At 38.9% G+C, this 18,025-nt stretch overlaps 2 protein-coding genes across 2 annotated transcripts in view; both read right to left on the bottom strand.

Moving 5' to 3' along the window:
* LOC307159631 (uncharacterized protein) overlaps nucleotides 1-18,025 on the bottom strand; it is a 732,752-nt gene that overhangs the window by 543,912 nt on the left and 170,815 nt on the right. The gene's annotated exons all lie outside the window — the stretch shown is intronic.
* Nucleotides 12,300-17,734, bottom strand: LOC307159672 (protein NLRC3-like; the record flags this gene model as incomplete). The annotated part of the gene is made up of 6 exons (XM_079873165.1): nucleotides 17,480-17,734; nucleotides 15,844-15,972; nucleotides 15,143-15,247; nucleotides 14,801-14,885; nucleotides 14,334-14,529; nucleotides 12,300-14,239 (listed from the first exon to the last, which is right to left on the bottom strand). The coding sequence occupies exons 2-6, from the start codon at nucleotides 15,900-15,902 to the stop codon at nucleotides 12,300-12,302; spliced, it is 2,385 nt and encodes a 794-aa protein (XP_079729291.1). The 5' UTR covers nucleotides 15,903-15,972; nucleotides 17,480-17,734.

Genomic DNA, 18,025 nt, shown 5'->3' with positions numbered 1-18,025 from the left:
CTTTACATACATATTATATAAACTGTGAATATTTGTTTTTTATAAAAATTACTTCATTTGAAAGAAGATAATTCAAGCTTCATGCCTGTGTGACTGTATGCCTGTTTGACTGAGTATTCGCTGAGTTACAGTTCATTTTCGGACGCGTTTCAGAATTGACTTCACTGACGGAGAGTAGGCAGAACTCGCATCATGTTTATTTTTCTTTATTTGGCGAAAAGCACAACACTTTGTTTTTATTATGAGCATACACAAAAAAAATACACACTAAACAGGATCGATTGATGTATAACACAAGCATATAAGATAAAAAGTAATATTTTTTTTTTATTTTTTTTTTGCACTCATACGAAAAAAAACGAGCCTATCGCGCCGGCGCGATAGCCGACCTCAGGGGGTTAAAATTCAACAATATTATTGACTTAACTTGATTGCACTGACACTATTAGATGAGACAGTTCACAGTTTTATGGCAAGTTAAAGGCCTTTCACTATAATTCTAAAAATGCCTTCATTCACATGTACATATCTTTTTGTTATAAAATCTTTAATGATTTAAGTAAAGCTAAGATTACTTAAACCTAAGATAGGGGTGTGTGATATGACGATTTTTGATCGTGGACAATTAAAATGTCTCCACGATCTGCTTTTGAAGAAATATCGTAGAATCGTGCATTATATCTGTTCTGGCGCCTCTGTCCCAACATACTGAACAACGCGACATATATTCACATAAAATCTTAAAGCAGCGGAACAGGACACTGCAGTTCACAAAAGTTCACAATTTGCATGTGTTTTAATGCCTTGTCGGTTAAACATTTAATTCGCATGCTGATGCACTGTTCTAACGTGTGCGTTTCTCAGCGCATACATGTTAAGCTCACGTGCACTAAAAGCCTGTCTACCAGCGCCTGGATACTGGACTAAGTTATCGTTCGAGTCTTATTGTGCTTATACTGTTAAATACACACAAGGTTTACATAAACAAAGTCGGTTATGTCTAAAGTGAAAGCAAACTTGAGAAAATTGAGAGAAAATCTGCTTGTCAAATGCGTGTATATTAGACGCGTCGCGCGCAACTCTTAAAGAGACAGTAGTAATAGTAAACACGCTGCCGCTTGTCCTTAAAGGGATAGTTCACCCAAAAATAAAAATGATCTCATCATTTACGCACTCTAATGTTATTCCAAACCTGTATTCATTTCCTTCTAATATTTTCTAATATGTTTCTAATATTAATATTTTGAAGAATGTGGCTATCCAAACAGTAGCTGGTCCCCATTGACTTCCATAGGAGAAAAATATACTATGGAAGTCACTGGGTACATCAACTGTTTGGTTACCCACATCCTTCCAAATAACTTTTATTTTCAACAGAATAAAGGAACTTATTCGAGTTTAAAACAACTTGAGAGAGTAAATTATGATAATTTGAATTTTTAGGAGAACTATCCCTTTAATGTTAATAAAACAACACAATGCAAAGAGAAAATCACTCACTGCCCTTGACTGATAACTTTAATAGTAGCTTTAATAAGTATCAATGTATAATATATACAGTGAAGTCTGTTTTGTTTTATTTTCATATTTGTTCATTTAATTACTTTCTTCAATGCTACTGTTAAATACACCTACTGTAGCTGAAAACATAAAGCACTGTTTAGCCTATTTAATTTGTATATTAAGTTGTGTATGTATAATGTATATCTTTGATCTTAATATTTAATAACAAAGAAAATAATGACAAATATTTTTATCTTCTCCCCTGTCTGCCATTTTTTTTTTTTTTTTTTTTTACCTAAGGTTTTGTTTTTAAAATAGTGACATTAGACTGGCTGTAATGCTAAGTCACAAAATAGTAAAACCAACATAAAAAGAATCGTGATAAAATCGTGAATCGTGATTTTCCAGAAAAAAATCGTGATATGATATTTTTGCCATATCGCCCACTAGTCCGGTGGCGTAGTGAAAATACCGTTACCAAGGTGATAAAAGCACCAAATTTTGCATGGTGTTTCCTTAGGGTCTATAGTGTAATTTTGGCCTAGGAGCCCTTGGAAATAAATGTTGTAACATGTCATATTAGAAGTATATCATTATCTATGAAATATGCTTAAAAACACAGAGATTTTCAAGTTCCTGCACAAGATAAAATATTCAAATGAATCCCAAAGTTTACATTTTGATATGTTTATTTATGTTTATGAACTTTTACATGACTAAAGCTTCAATATACGTTTAAGTATTAACAATATGGTGTTTATTGGCCCTGTAATTGATAATTATGAGTCGTTACAGTTGCATTTGCAAAGAGGTAAGCAGTCTAGACTTTTGCAGGTGGATCAATCCCCCTTACAGCAAAATTTGATAAGTTCCCTATAGGCTGTGGGGACTTCTGGAAGTGTCATCCAAACTGGTTCCCAAGACCCTGATTCCTTGGTCCATCTATAGTCCCTTGGAGAAGGAATACCTTGCTGTGAGAGTGTGCTGGTCGCCCAGAATCCAGTCTGATAAACTGCCCGTCTGATGTGCTTCAGTAGAGTATCTTGGGTGGGTGGCAGTTTCTCCATTGTCCTACTCCCATAGCAGAAGAGTTCTTTCCTCTTCTGGACAATGGAGCTTGAAGGACTGGACTTGTCATACAAGATGTCTCTGAACAACCATCTGGATGTCAACCAATCTGGCTTCAAGAAAGGGCACTCAACTGAGACTGCACTATGTCGGTCACAGAAGCCCTACGGATCGCAAAAGCTGCTTCCAAGTCCTCAGTTCTCATTCTCCTGGATCTGTCTGCTGCCTTCGATACTGTGAATCATCAGATCCTTGTGTCCACCCTCTCATCACTGAGCATCACAGGTACTCCTCTCCACTGGTTTGAGTCCTATCTCACAGGTAGGTCCTTCAGGGTTGCATGGAGAGGCGAGGTATCCAAAGCACATCAGCTGACCACAGGGGTTCCTCAGGGTTCAGTTCTTGGACCCTTGCTCTTCTCCATCTACACCACATCACTGGGACACATCATACAGGCACATGGTTTCTCCTACCACTGCTATGCTGATGACACACAGCTCTTCCTCTCATTTCAACCAGATGATCCCAGAGTAGCTGCACGGATCTCAAGCTGTCTGGCGGACATCTCGACATGGATAAAGGAACATCACCTGCAGCTCAACCTGGCAAAGACTGAGCTTCTCGTCCTCCCTGCCAATCCATCTCTACAGCACAACTTCACTATCCAGCTAGAATCATCATCAATCACCCCATCAAGGTCGGTCAGAAATCTTGGAGTGATATTGGATGACCAGCTGACCTTCACAGATCACATTTCAAAGACAGCTCGATCATGCAGGTTTGCACTGCACAACATCAGGAAGATCAGGCCTTTCCTAACTGAGCATGTCCTAACAACTTCTCGTCCAGGCCCTGGTCATCTCTAGGCTTGACTACTGCAATGCTCTTCTGGCTGGACTCCCATCATGTGCAACTAAACCTCTACAAATGATTCAGAATGCTGCAACTTGTCTTGTCTTCAACGAGCCCAAAAGGGCCCACGTCACTCCTCTCTTCATCACTTTACACTGGCTACCTCTCGCTGCTCGCATAAAGTTCAAGGCATTGACGCTTGCTTACAGATCTATCACAGGCTCAGCGCCCTCCTACTTTCATCACTCCTACAAGTCTACATCCCTACCAGAAACCTACGATCGGTCAACGAGCAACGTCTCGTGGTTCCATCACAGAAAGCCACAAAATAACTTTCCAGAACATTCTCATTCACAGTTCCATGCTGGTGGAACACTGTCCCCACCCTCATCCGGAAAGCAGAATCCCTGACAACATTCAAAAGACAACTGAAAACCCTTCTCTTCTGTGAGCACTTAACCTCATAAAAAAAACTTCCTTTATATCCTACCTTTCCTTTTCCTTTATGTCCTCACTTATGCTACTCTGAACAATAACTGAATTTCGTATTTTGAGCACCTCTTGCGTTGTTTTTTGCCTCTTCACGATGACTCGCTTAATTAAGTCCTAATTTGTAAGTCGCTTTGGACAAAAGCGTCTGCTAAATGACTAAATGTAAATGTAAGATGACAGTCAGTCTCTCAAGCTTTTGGAACTGCCATGAAGCAGCATCTAATTTTTGGAATAGATTTCTGGCAAGGGAAGCAAATACTTCAGTGGCTTTATCATAGGCTTGCCAGGCCCGCCAAACTGACTTCTTACCCTTCCCAATGAAAGCAGATGTTGTATCACACCCTGAATAGGCATGGAACATCAACAGTGCTTGAAACTTGTCCTTACCCAGACTTTTACATATGCTATTGATATGGTAAAATATGTACTTTTTGCCCATGCCAAAAGCCACCCAGATGTCAGTCAAAGGTTGAATCACAAGTAAATCATGGAATAGACCTTCAAGAATCACAATGACATCAGTGCCCACAGTACGCACATGGACAGTTTTTGATCTAAAACTGAGTGACTAGATCTTTAAAATCATCCAAGTTGCCCATTCTTTTAATAGTTTAAGACAGGTTGGCTACATGTGTTTGAAATTTCTTCTGTGTGGAAAGACACTGTTCATGATGCTGGAAGTTTTTAGGATAATCTATGTCATTTTCAGGAAGAAAGACACGTCTTCCATTGAGGAAGCAGAGGCTGGGGGCTCGGAGGTGGACTCGTCCATCACCCAAGCTGAAGTCTCCGAGGTAGTTAAGAAGCTCCTCGGTGGCAAGGTACCGGGGGTGGATGAGATACCTGAGTACCGCCCTGAGTACCTCAAGTCTCTGGATGTTATGGGGCTGTCTTGGCTGACACGCCTCTGCAGCATCGCGTGGCGGTCGGGGACAGTACCTTTGGACTGGCAGACCAGGGTGATTGGAGTTTAGGAATCTTGGGGTCTTGTTCACGAGTGAGGGAAGGATGGAACGGGAGATTGACAGATGGATCGGTGCAGCTTCTGCAGTAATGCGGTCGATGTACCAGTCTGTCGTGGTGAAGAAAGAGCTGAGCCGCAAGGCGAAGCTCTCGATTTACCGGTCAATCTACGTTCCTACTCTCACCTATGGTCATGAGCTGTGGGTCATGACCGAAAGGACAAGATCCCGGATACAGGCGGCCGAAATGAGCTTTCTCCGCAGGGTGGCTGGGCGATCCCTTAGAGATAGGGTGAGAAGCTCGGTCACTCGGGAGGAGCTCAGAGTAGAGCCGCTGCTCCTCCACATCAAGAGGGGTCAGCTGAGGTGGCTCGGGCATCTGTTCCGGATGCCTCCTGGATGCCTTCCCAGGCGCGTCCCACCGGGAGGAGGCCCTGGGGAAGACCTATGACACTCTGGAGGGACTATGTCTCCCAGCTGGCCTGGGAATGCCTCGGTGTCCCCCCGAAGAGCTGGAGGAAGATATATGTATGTATGTATTTTCAGGAAGAAAGTCCTCTTCAAATTCTTTCAGCAATCTTCCCAACTCTGGTCCAGAGATTATCCATCGTCTGAAAGCATTTGGGTTTTCTGTGAGACCAACTGCACCACCGCAACCTTTCACAATCTTATTCTCTTGTTCATGACCTTGGTCGAAAGGTATTGCAGAGAACTTGTTGTATGTCTTTGAGAGAACCCAGTGTGAATGATTTTCAAACTCATCCTTGATAGTGCTGGGCAAAGACTTGAGGGTAACTTAGTATTAGATCCCAATACATGAAAGTGTGACTCTTCTTCAGCATGTCATTTCTCCAAGTGAGAGCATGTCATTTCTCCGACTGTAGATTTTGAAGTGACAGTAGAGTGTCTTGGTCTCCATGACTGTGCTGCTTTCAGAAATCAGTCAGCCTTTCTAGAAGATGCTACTTCTGCTTCAGTGAGTGCTGTCGTCCAACCAGAGCACTCTAAGGGTGTACTCACACTAGCCAGTTTGAACCGTGCCCGAGTGCGTTTGACCACCAAAGCGCGGTTCGTTTGACTAGTGTGAGTGCTCCGAACCGTGCCCGGGCGCGGCTCGATTAGCCGGCCCTGGCCCGCTTGGAAGAGGTGGACCAGAGCACGGTTCAGTTGGACTCGGGCGCGGTTCGCATGCAGTGTGAGCGCTAACCGTGCTGGAGCACGGAACAGGACGCGTGACGTCTGGAACTGTAGTCCGTAATCAAAGCTGCAAAGTCCTTGCTGCACTTCAGCTGGTACCTTGCAAACCTCCTCATACGAGCAGCACGATTACGTGAAAATTTTCGAGCCACAAAGGCGATAGATCTGTTTAACAACAGGCTGTGAGAGGGCTGTGGACCAAACGACTCAAAATTATCCACAAAGTAAACAGAGCGATAGACTCCATTGTGTTCAGTGAGAGCGCCGCTCTTCCTGTTTATCCCGAAACCGTTGCACCATAATGACGTAAGCGTGCTCCGGCACGAATGCTGAAACCCTATGTGAGTGCAGGCCAGAGGGGGAGTGGGGAGGGGGGACAATCGTACTCGGGCCCGGTTCATGGCAACCGTGCCTAGTGTGAGTACACCCTAAGAGGTCGCCAAGGGTATTCCAAGTGTATTCCTTAGCTTGACATTAAGCATAAAAGAATGAACGAATTCTGACCTGCAACACGTCTACAATAGGCAACCAAAATAACTGTCTGGTTACTGATATTCTTCTAAACATCTTCCTTTCTGTTCAGCAGAAGAAAGAAATTCATACAGGTTTGAAACAACATAAGGGTGAGTATATGATGACAGAATTTTCATTTTAAAGTGGAGTATCCCTTTAACATTTAAGCATTTTTGCTGCCTTTTTTTAATAATTCCACCTATATTGTACAGGGCTTTTTGATTATTATTTTTTTTTTTTTTTTTTAAGGTATAAGGTGTCTTGGCACTCTGTTTTACACTTAGAATTTGGAAGATCTACTGGCCTGAGCACAAATTAACAAAAGGAAGCTTATTCAGTTGTCTTAAAAGGCGATTACCCTGAAAGCTTTACTTGAGAGAGAAAAAAAAAAAAAAACGTTTTTCATGAATATTGTTTAAAGGTGCTCTAAGCGATGCCACGCGTTTTTTAGGCCAAAACATTTTTTGTCACATACAGCAAACATCTCCTCACTATCCGCTAGCTGCCTGTCCCCTGAACACACTGTAAAAAAACACGGTCTCTCTAGACACCACAGGCTCTACAAACGGCAACAAAAACAAACTGGGCTCACCCGCACCATGAAACACAACAAACAGTGCTCCAGCCAATCACCGACAAGAAGTATTTGAGGGTGGGGTTTAGTGCGCGTGCACATGAAGTGGGTGTGGAGCGTGTGGAGGAGAGAGAAGCATGAAGAGGGAAGTTTGAATTATGGCCGAAACACGACCAAAGAGACGGCGTTCCGATGAACAAATTGCAAAGAAGAGGGACAAGGATAAGGAACGTGCAAAGTCCCGAATTTACATCGGAAAAACCTTTTAAAGGTGGCGAGAACTCCGCCGGCAGAAGGGCTTCCAATCCGACATTCAGTTGCTCTGTTTTTGCAGAACAGGTAAATCCATCTTTCTTTCTAAACTGACGTTCATGTTCGCCAAACCAACACAAGGATGTAATTAGCTAGAACTATGCAGTCAGCGTTAACTTTGGTGAATACAACATATAACGTTATGTTTCTAGCAGCTAGCGATCAATCTCTATTGTAAATGATCAAGCAAATTCACAGTAGGGTGACAATTTGTGTGAATGATTGTTTTCATCCACTGTTTGTTATGAATTTGAATGTTTATTTATAGGCTATTAACAACTTTGACTAAATTTGTTTACGACGACGCCGTTGTTTATGCTCACTGGGAAACGCGAAGCTAACGTTATCTTGCTATTATTGCGTCCTTGTATGGGAGCTATAGTTATAACCTCAGGTGGCGAAATGATTTTAAGATAATGTTTCTCTTTTTCTGCATTCTGTTCTGCAATATATAAAACCCTTTATCTAACTTGGCGACATTACACATTGAATGAAGTATCAGTAAAACTTAACTTTGTTTGTGACTACTTTGACTTTCCTTTATGTCGGAAGGGAGGGGAGGAGGGATGAGGAGGAGGGAGGGTCTAGCTAGCCTCCGTTTTGTTTGACAACAATTCGAATGTCAACAAGAAGTTTCGACTCCCGGGATCGCTTAGAGCACCTTTAAGTGATTTGACACTAAATTTCAATATTTCAGTTGGGCTCCTAGGCTGAAATCATTTAGAGATTTAAAGATAGTAAAAAAGCATCCATAAGAATTACTGAAATTACATTTATAGTTTATTTTACTTAATATTCACTAAATAAAAAAAAACATTGAAAAAAAACATTTTGAACTTTTTTTGTAGAAAAAACAACTTTAAATGTGTACATCACATATTATACAACAGGCTTTTGATAAATGTTTATTTGTAAATCTCTCAATCTACATATTACCTTACATTATTATTACATTAAACTACAGAATTACTGATAAAAATAAGCATTTAAAATGTCTAATTACTAGGAGATACAGAGGGACTGTCACAGTGTGGTGCAGGCAGAAGAAGACGAAAGAGAATCTAAAGTTCCAATGCAAACATTTACTCACAATATAAATAATACAGGTAGGGTAAGTGTACCCATTAAGCCCATGTACCCTTTAAGTCCACTTTCAACTCTGAAGTCAAATTAAAAAAAGAGAAAATAATATTTTATGCTGCTTATTATTTTAACCAATCCAGTGATTTGTTACTTCCCCTGACATTTTTTATTGCATACCAATCACATTTGGCAATGTTGAGTTAGCCCCACCCATGTGCATGCTGTCTCAGGTGACCTCACACAAAGTCACCCAAAAACTTTGGTGTTTCGGGACCCTTCAGAAATCAACACATTTCTGCAATTTTCAGCCATTTCTTTGGAAATTACATTGATATTATGTAAAATAAGAGATAAATGTATTGTTTTTTGTGTTTGAACAAATAGTACTTCATCATTTTATATCATTTTCTTTTAAATTGAAAGATGAGTTTTATTAGCTTGCGTTCAAAGCTAATCTCTAGGTCAAACCATTAGCCTTACAGAAAGATAGACTGCCAAAGAATTAAGCATGTGAACCGCAAACAATAAATGTTTTGTGATTCATTTTACATTAATTTACTAATAAATACATCATAAATTGTTTTGTAGAGAAGATTTATTTTATAAATTAACTTTTTTTTTAAGATGGGCTTAAATGGTACAGTGCCACAAAACGCATGCAAACTAGAGCCAACACAAGCTAACCTTAACATAACTTACAAACATAACCTTAACATAACTTAAAAAAACTTAACATTTCTCAATGTGGGCACAATGAAAATTACTATGATACTTAGTCCACAGTATATTTAAGCTCCATGCATGTATTTGTAAACATATCTTACATTTTTAAAGGAAAACATTGTCTTTTTTCACCATTACTCACTGTGGAACCATTTAAGCCCACCTGATGTGTTTCAATGAGGAATCCCTCTAATTGCAAACTGATTCATTTTCTGAAAGTGTTTAATGATAACGTGTCTTTGTGTGCTTTCATCTTACTAACCTTTTAACCTTACCTTACTTACACACAAATTACACACATTCATTCAAATGAAATAGAGCCCGTTTTGTCCTAAAGTCCTTTATGTATAATTGGGCATAATTCGGGAGCCAAGCTGAGTTAAGGCTTGATATTCCGGGCATGGAGAGCTCCCAGAGGGACCCTATTTTCCCCACAGTCCTCGGAGTCAAGCCGACCTAAGGCTGCATACTCCCGGTGTGGGGGGCCCACTAGGAGACCCTCTGAAACCCCAGAGTCTGGAGCCCCAACTCAGCTTCCTTCCCGAGATACACCCAGTTTAACTTCCACCTTTGACCAGGCATAACTCGGGAGCCAAGCCAGCTTAAGGCTCCAGACTCCCTGTGTGGGGTGCCCACTAGGAGGCCCCCCTAAGCCCAGAGTATGGAGCCCTAACTCGGCTTGGCTCCTGAGATACACCCGGTCAAACTTCCAGCTTGACTCCAGCTACAACTCCAATCAAGCCGACTTAAAGCTCCAGACCACCGGCCACTAACACCAACCCATCAAACCCAGGGCTCTAATCAAACATTAGCAAAATGATTTTTTTTAATACTTCCCTGTCACTAAATAAATATATTGATGTTTTACTTCTTTAAAATCATTTAATTTTTTATATTTTGTGAATCAGTGATGATGTGGGCTTATTTGGAACACAAGCAGGCTTAAATGGTGCCAAAAGTACCAATTAAGCCCATGCCAGACTTCTGACTTTATTCCTAAATTATCTTAATTTTATATTCTAAAATGTTCATCAACTAATTAATACAATTTCAAATGAGAGATTAATCTTGCATTTTAACAAATAATTTTTCTTATAAACTATGTCAATATCTATATGGGCAGAAGGTTCACACACACACTAAATACGACGGAGATCGGACAAGGACTGACTGAATAGGGGTGCGTTTCCCGAAAGCATCGTTAGCCAACTATGGTCGCAAGATCCCTCGTTACCAATAGAGTTTAATGGACATTGCGATGAACTTGCAACCATAGTTGGCCAACGATGCTTTCGGGAAACGCACCCCAGAATGGAACTTAAATACAAACACACATTACACTGATTAACAGAACACAGGTGAGATAGATGACGATTAGTGGTCGACCGATATTGTTTTTTTGATGGCCGATGCCGATGCTGATATCTTAGAGAGCAGGATGGCCGATAGCCGATGTAAAGCCGATATTATTATTATATACTTTATATTTATTTTAATCAATATTTTATAAATTTTAAATAAATTAGAAAACAAATCTTTAAAATAAACATGCTTAGATGGCAACTTCTTGAATCTGCAATCCTATTACAGTATTTTTCACAAATAAAGTAATTGTTTAAAAATATATGAATATGTGAATAAAAAGGAAGCAAACACTGTAACAGGGCACTCAGTAATCTGGTAATATCGTGCGCACTGGTAATCATATTTTTTTCAAATAAAGACAAGGTAACGCTAATATTGCATACAGCACACAGTGAAAACAATATGAATATGACACAGTGGCCAACTGGATATAGCACAGCATATTTTAAAATTAAGGATTTAAAGTTTTTCGATCACGTCTCCTGTGAAGCTGATCTTCTGTTCGCATTCACTCACTTCACTCGACCGTCACTCGCAGTCACACGTTTATCAGGCTACAAATGCACACCTTACAAGATATCACAGCTGGATTCCATTAAATCTGCAAGGTTTGTGATATTAAATGTTTATTAGATATTCAGAGATTTGTTTAAATGATGTAGATGCGCGTTTGCTGAATGTTGACGAGTAAATGAGAAAGTATTTTAGCCTGATTCTTTGCCTTTTCTGTTACAAATAATATAAAAGCAACACTTTACTTTTTCGCATACCATTTACTTTCTTTGTTTACCAGTTCTGTCTAACAAAGTATTAGATATGACTGACAGAGATTGTAAACTAATGAGGACGGAGAATGTGAGTGAGCGCTGTGTGATCAGGCGCTGGTGTTCTCAGCACCGCCCGTCAAAATAAAAGTCTGGAGCGCTGTCAAAATAAAAGTCCTGCTTCCAACACATCGGCCAACTTATCACTTTTCACAATCAGAAAAACTTATCGGCCGATGCCGATATTTTAAAAGTGCCAAATATCTGCCTATATCGGCCTTGGCGATATATCGGTCGACCACTAATGACGATGATGACTAAACAGGTGACACAACTGAACTGATAATGACAGTAACCATAGAAAGGCAAATAGGAACCAAGCAAAACTCGAACTGAAAGTCCAAACAAACGCTGACATGTGACAGGGACCACTAATATATGATGTGGTAATATACATGTACTTTATTTAAGCCTGTTTTATAAAAATCTCAATGTTTTATATTATAACCTTTCAGAATTTCATCTTACTTGTTGGCAATATAAATAACATCTGTACCAAATTACATTATTTCCCTCACATTATTTCCCCAATTATTTTTCCACAAGTATGAGTATGAGCTAATATATAATTCTATACAAGTCATTAAAGTCTGGTGTATCATATGATACAAGACAAACATGCAAACATATTTACATGGTCTTTTATATTTTTTCTAAAGGTTTAATAAACTGTCTCCAAAAAAAAAAAAAAAAATTCAGACTATTATTTCATATGTCAGGCTTTACAGGGATAAGTTCATGTTCATGATGAGGAATCACTATAGAGTAATGTAGATAAGACATTTTCATTTTTCAGATGAGAGCAAAACATGACAAAATATATTAAAATACTTACAGAGCTCTTCTGGAGGTTTTGATGACTGCCGATAATCTAATGAGACACTCGTCTGATTTCTTGAATTTCTGAAGCTCAAACTCCTCCAGCTCCTCCTCTGATGTCAACAACACAAAGACCAAAGCAGACCACTGGGCAGGTGAAAGGTCACCAGATGAGAGACTTCCTTTGCTAAGGTGGGTCTGAATCTCTTTCACCAGAGTTTGGTCGTTCAGCTCATTCAGACAGTAGAACAGATTGATGGATCTCTCTGCAGGAAGATTATCTTCTAATTTCTGCTTAATGTACTGAACTATTTCCTTGTTGCTCTGGTCATTGCCGTCTTGCTGTGTCAACAGACCTCGTAAGAGTCCTCGATTGGACTGGAGCGACAGACCGAGGAGGAAGCGAAGGAAAAGGTCCAGGTGTCCATTGTCACTCTCGAGCGCCTTGTCCACTGCAGTCTTGAGAAAATCAATCATGGTTTCATTTCTGTTTTCCTGTTCTGTAGACTCATGAAGAAACACACTTGTCTTCTTGATGTATAGAATCAGATATGAATAAAGGGTCTTGAGCCAATCAATCATGGTTTCATTTCTGTTTTCCTGTTCTGTAGACTCATGATCAAACACACTTGTCTTGTTGATGTCTAGAAACAGATGTGTATAAAGGGCTGCAATAAACTCTTGAATGCTCAAGTGAACAAAGCAGTACATGGTACCAAGAACGATCCCTGTTTCCTCCTTAAAGATCTGGGTACACATGCCTGAGTACACTGATGCCTTATAGACGTCAATACCACAGGCTTCCAGGTCTGTGTCATAGAAGATCAGGTTGTTTCTTTCCAGCTGATGAAATGCCAGTTTCCCCAGTGAAAGGATGGCGTCTTTATCCCAGGAAACATCTGGTGTGTATTCTCCATCATACTTTCGGCGACTCTGCTGGATCTGGAAGCGGAGAAAGTGTGTGTACATTTGTGTCAGAGTCTTGGGAGTGTCTTCAGTGTTTGATTCCTGCAGTGTTTTAGAGATCGCATCAGCCTGAGTGTTTTTCACATCATTATTTCTTTTCTCCTCCAGAATGTTCTGGAGAACCGTGGCTGAAATCCAGCAGAAGACTGGGATGTGGCACATGATAAAGAGACTCTTTGATTGTTTAATGTGATCTAGGATTGTGTTGGCCTGATTCTCATCGGTGAATCTTTTTTTGAAGTACTCTTGCTTCTGTGCGTCACTGAATCCTCGTATCTCTGTCAGCCGGTCGATGCAGTCAGGAGGAATCTTACTGGCAGCTGCTGGTCTGGTGGTGATCCAGATGAGAGCAGAAGGAAGCAGATTTCCCTTCATGAGGTTCGTTAGGAGAACATCCAGAGAGGCTGGTGACGATACATCACTCCACGTCTCATTACAATCAAACTTCAGAGAAAGGCGACATTCGTCCAGTCCATCAAGGATGAACAGCACTTTGAATTGATTCCTTCTTGTAAGGTTCAGTCCTTTTGTCTCTGGGAAAAATTGAGTTATAAGGTCCATCAAACTCAGTTTTTCTTTCTCCTTTAAGTTCATCTCTCTGAATGGAAGAGGAAATATGAAGCTGATATCTTGATTTTGTTTTCCTTCAGCCCAGTCCAGAACAAACTTTTGCACAGAGACTGATTTCCCGATGCCAGCGACTCCTTTTGTCAGTACAGTTCGGATCTCCTCGCCTTGTTCAGGAGCTTCAAACAAATTTGTGCATTTAACCTGTATCTCTTGTGCTTCATGACGCCTGGAAGCAACTTCAATCTGTCTCACCTCATGTTCAGTATTGACCTGTTCACTGCCACCCTGAGTGATATAGAGATCTGTGTAGATGTTATTCAGAAGTGTGGAGTCACCTTGCTTCGCAATTCCTTCAAACACACATTGATACTTCTTCTTTAGGCCACATTTCAGCTGATGAATGAAGAGCAGCTCATCTAAACACAGGAACAGAAAATAGACAGTTTTAGTCTTCATTTTCTCTCCTACATTTATAAGAGACAATCTGACAGATGATCATGAGTCTCTTACCTTCTAGAATATCAGCAGCTTCATCTCGCTTCATCTCTCTCAGGTAATGTAGTGTGAGATCAAGAGCTGATTCTTTGATACTGGATCTGTTCTCATTAAAGTCCTTCACAAAGTGTTCTGTGTTCTCCTTTTGTAATATTTTCTTAAACTTCTCCAGCTCATTCTTCAGAAACGTGATTATTTTGCTCTCAAGATCCTACAAACAAAAGTAAGAGAAAAGACACAATTTAAACCAAATTGTGCATCTACATTTGGTCAACACGATTTATTCAATAACTATAATATCTATAAAAAAATCCAGTTAAAAGACTAACATGTTAACCAGCTGATATTTTTAATAAATAGAAAAATAAAAAATATATAAGTGCTTCAAAGGAAAAAATGGATCTGGAGGAATTAAATAAAATGTCTTTGTTCAATAACAGTTTGTTAGAATATTAAACATTTATAAAAATGTGTTTTCCTACCGGGAAGATTCCTAGAAGATTGTCTTTGAAATTCTCGTGGTTCATGTGAGTCTGAACGTCTGAGTCTAATGTCTCATATTGAAGCCTGTAATCAAATAAATCAAATAAATACTGATTTTCCAAATTTCACAGAAAGAGAAAAAGCATTAGCTGTGAATACTCTGATAAATATTTATCAGATCAAATATTTAGCAGAGTAGTCAATAAGAAATATCATGACAAATGATTCAATGATAAATAATGATAAATATTGGATCTAGAAATGTTTCATGATTGGTATTCGCTGATACAACTTTTAAACACAGACAACGTGTGACAAAAAATTAGAAACTTATGAAATACCTTTTATTAGAGGATGGTGTTTTCTCACTGAAGTCTGGTCCTCCACCTTTAGACTGATCACTCTTCAGAGACACAGAGCTGGACACATGTGAGCCTGATCTTACACTGATGACACAAAGAACAGAGAGAAAACACTTTAGTAAAGGAGGATCAACTGTGTGTGAAACACATCTGTGTCTTTATCTAATCCTCCACAGAAATACACACACTCACACAATTTACTGTTTTATTGTTAACTACTATTTTATTTTACTGGCTCACATTAGTTTAACGATTTCTTTAATATATATGAGAGAGATTTAATGAAAAGATGTTAAAAATACTTCACTCTAATTTATGAGAACATTTCAAGTTTTTGTTTATTGACAGAAATAGAGAGCAGAAATGTCTGTGTGACACAGTTGTGTTAGCATACTTGAATTAAATTAAGTGTATAGTTGTTTCCTAATGTCTGTCAATAATTGTATGATCTAAAAACTGAAGTCATTTATTTGGATTAATTCAGCATCTAGAAGGTTATTAACAAATTGTGATATTTTCTATAGAGCAAACAGGGCTTTATAAACAATGTCAGAGTTAATTTAAGAAGTTAAAAATAGAAATTGTGCAAAGCATGTGCAAATATGCTTAAAGTTGTGTTATTGACAGGGAAACACAAAGTCCAGTCGAGTTTAAACTGATGAAAACAGACGCAGTCTTACCTGTGTTTCTCTGAGAGACTCATCTGAGAGAGAGAGTCCTTTCCTCTTTCCTCTGACATACTGCAGCTAAACTGACACTGAAAACTGATCAGCACTGCTTTCTGAAAACACTCAATCCTTCAGCATCACCTGGAGATGACACCATTTTACACAGATGAAGAACATCTTATTTAAGACAATAATGAAGAATGCGGAGTTATCATCAACAACAGCAACAGCAAAAACTATCTATAAAATAAAGTGAGTTACAGACAAATATATTGCCATGTAAAATAACCGAATGGTCTTAATCATTTCTGATTGTTTAATTAGTTTAACTGACTCTAAATATTAATTCATTGGGGAACACGAACAGAAATTGTGTTTAAAACTTTGAGTGGGAAAATTGAAGCTGATTTGCTATATTCTCTATTACCGTTTAATATCATTTTACAATCATATTTACCCAATCTTTATTAATTGTTGAATCGTTTCTCATTTAATCATTACTTCAAGTTCACAATGATGATTGATTTCATTACTTTCAAATGATCCTAAAATAACTGATTGAGTAAAAGTAAGCAGAATTATAATAGACATACTGTATAACTACTAACCATAATTGCTATATATGAACTGAGATATTCAGTTTAATAACAGCAGATTGTTGGTCATTGACGTCAGGCTTCATCTGTCTGTCTACTGTAAATGTCTGCTTCAAAAATACTTTCAATTTCACATCACAAAAACAACAGCCTAAAACTGAAGAGGAAATGGGGGAAAACTTTCAGAAACATATTCGTTTTCAATAAACCTTTCTCAATAAAACTTCATGTTTTAACTTCAAAAGATTGTAATTTCTGGCAGATTCTTCTGTTCGGAGTAGCAGAAGAACAGCCTTGTGTAACTTCACATTTAAATCTCGCTTTATATACAATATAAAGTTCCTAATAATTACAAATTACTGTAATTGAGAATGTATTAATAATAATAATTATATGAATGTATAAGTAGTCTATTTTAAACTCAGTAACGCTTGTTGTCAGTCCGCGCGCGTCGTTCTCAGAATCTCTTGCTGGTCTCGATGGATTGTGGATTAAACACATAAATGGCCGCGAGTGTTATTAGATTTGGAGGCATTGTGCTAAATCTGGAGAAATGTTTTCTGGATCATAGATCAGATCAAATCCAGTGAGTAACAGGTTTGGGTATCAGGGCTCTCATTTGTAAAACTGTGCGTAGGATCCTTACTAAAAGTGTGTGAGCCCAAAAGCTGAAAAGTCTGAAAAAATATTCAGACTTATAAAACCGTTCGTCCGTTATCGATTATATTTAATCTAAACGTTTATATCAGAAGTAAAACATATTTTAAATCATAATTTTATTTATTTAAACTGTTATTGTGAACATGCACTGTATTTATGATTATGACTCATAATGAAGATGTACGGTTTTCCTTCATCTGCCGTTAGATAAAGGCTAATGCGTCAGTTTCACTAAACGGCTCGCTGGCGCGGACATGTAGGAATGGATGGATGTTTGCTTCATGTGATAGGCTTGGTGAGTGAAATTATAGTTGTATTATCTTTCTGTATGTATAATTTTCTTAAAATGCTCTGTCTAAAATCGACCAAAACGACATTTAACTCCAGCTCACCATCGGTTCGCCAAACTGCTCCGTCTCCAAAACGTTCGTACACATAGGTCACAGTTTGCGTGCAGATGCGCACATTTTCCCGTCAAGATTGTCTTTATAAATCACAACTTATGCGTCGGAAGTGTCGTCCGCCTCTCTCAGAGCCTGTTCTGTGCGACGCAGCGGTGATAAACGAGACCCAGATGCTGTTACTTTCGTTTTCCTCTTCTTCGTGTGTTTCACAGGAGGGTTTGGAACAGCTGAACAGTTGCACACCGACACCTACTGCACTGGAGCGGGATATTATACCACATCTCTAAATCCTGTTTAAAACCTCTTAAATAGACATTTCAGCAGTGCATCTGTTATATTCCCTGTTTCTGGACTATTATCTAAGATGCTGGATATTGTAAATGACTGACATCCTGAGGTTTGTATTTATTATACATTCAATCCTTTTGTTTTGTATTAGGACACAAATGATTCATAATTCAAAAATAGAGCTGGATATGGCCAAAAATATCATCATAATTTGTTTGTTCACAATTAAACTCCACAGAGTAAGCT

This window comes from Squalius cephalus (assembly GCF_949319135.1).
Source record: "Squalius cephalus genome assembly, chromosome: 1".
Classification (NCBI taxonomy): domain Eukaryota; kingdom Metazoa; phylum Chordata; class Actinopteri; order Cypriniformes; family Leuciscidae; genus Squalius; species Squalius cephalus.
Note: the sequence above shows the minus strand (reverse complement) of the source record. Positions and strands in the feature narration are given on the sequence as shown.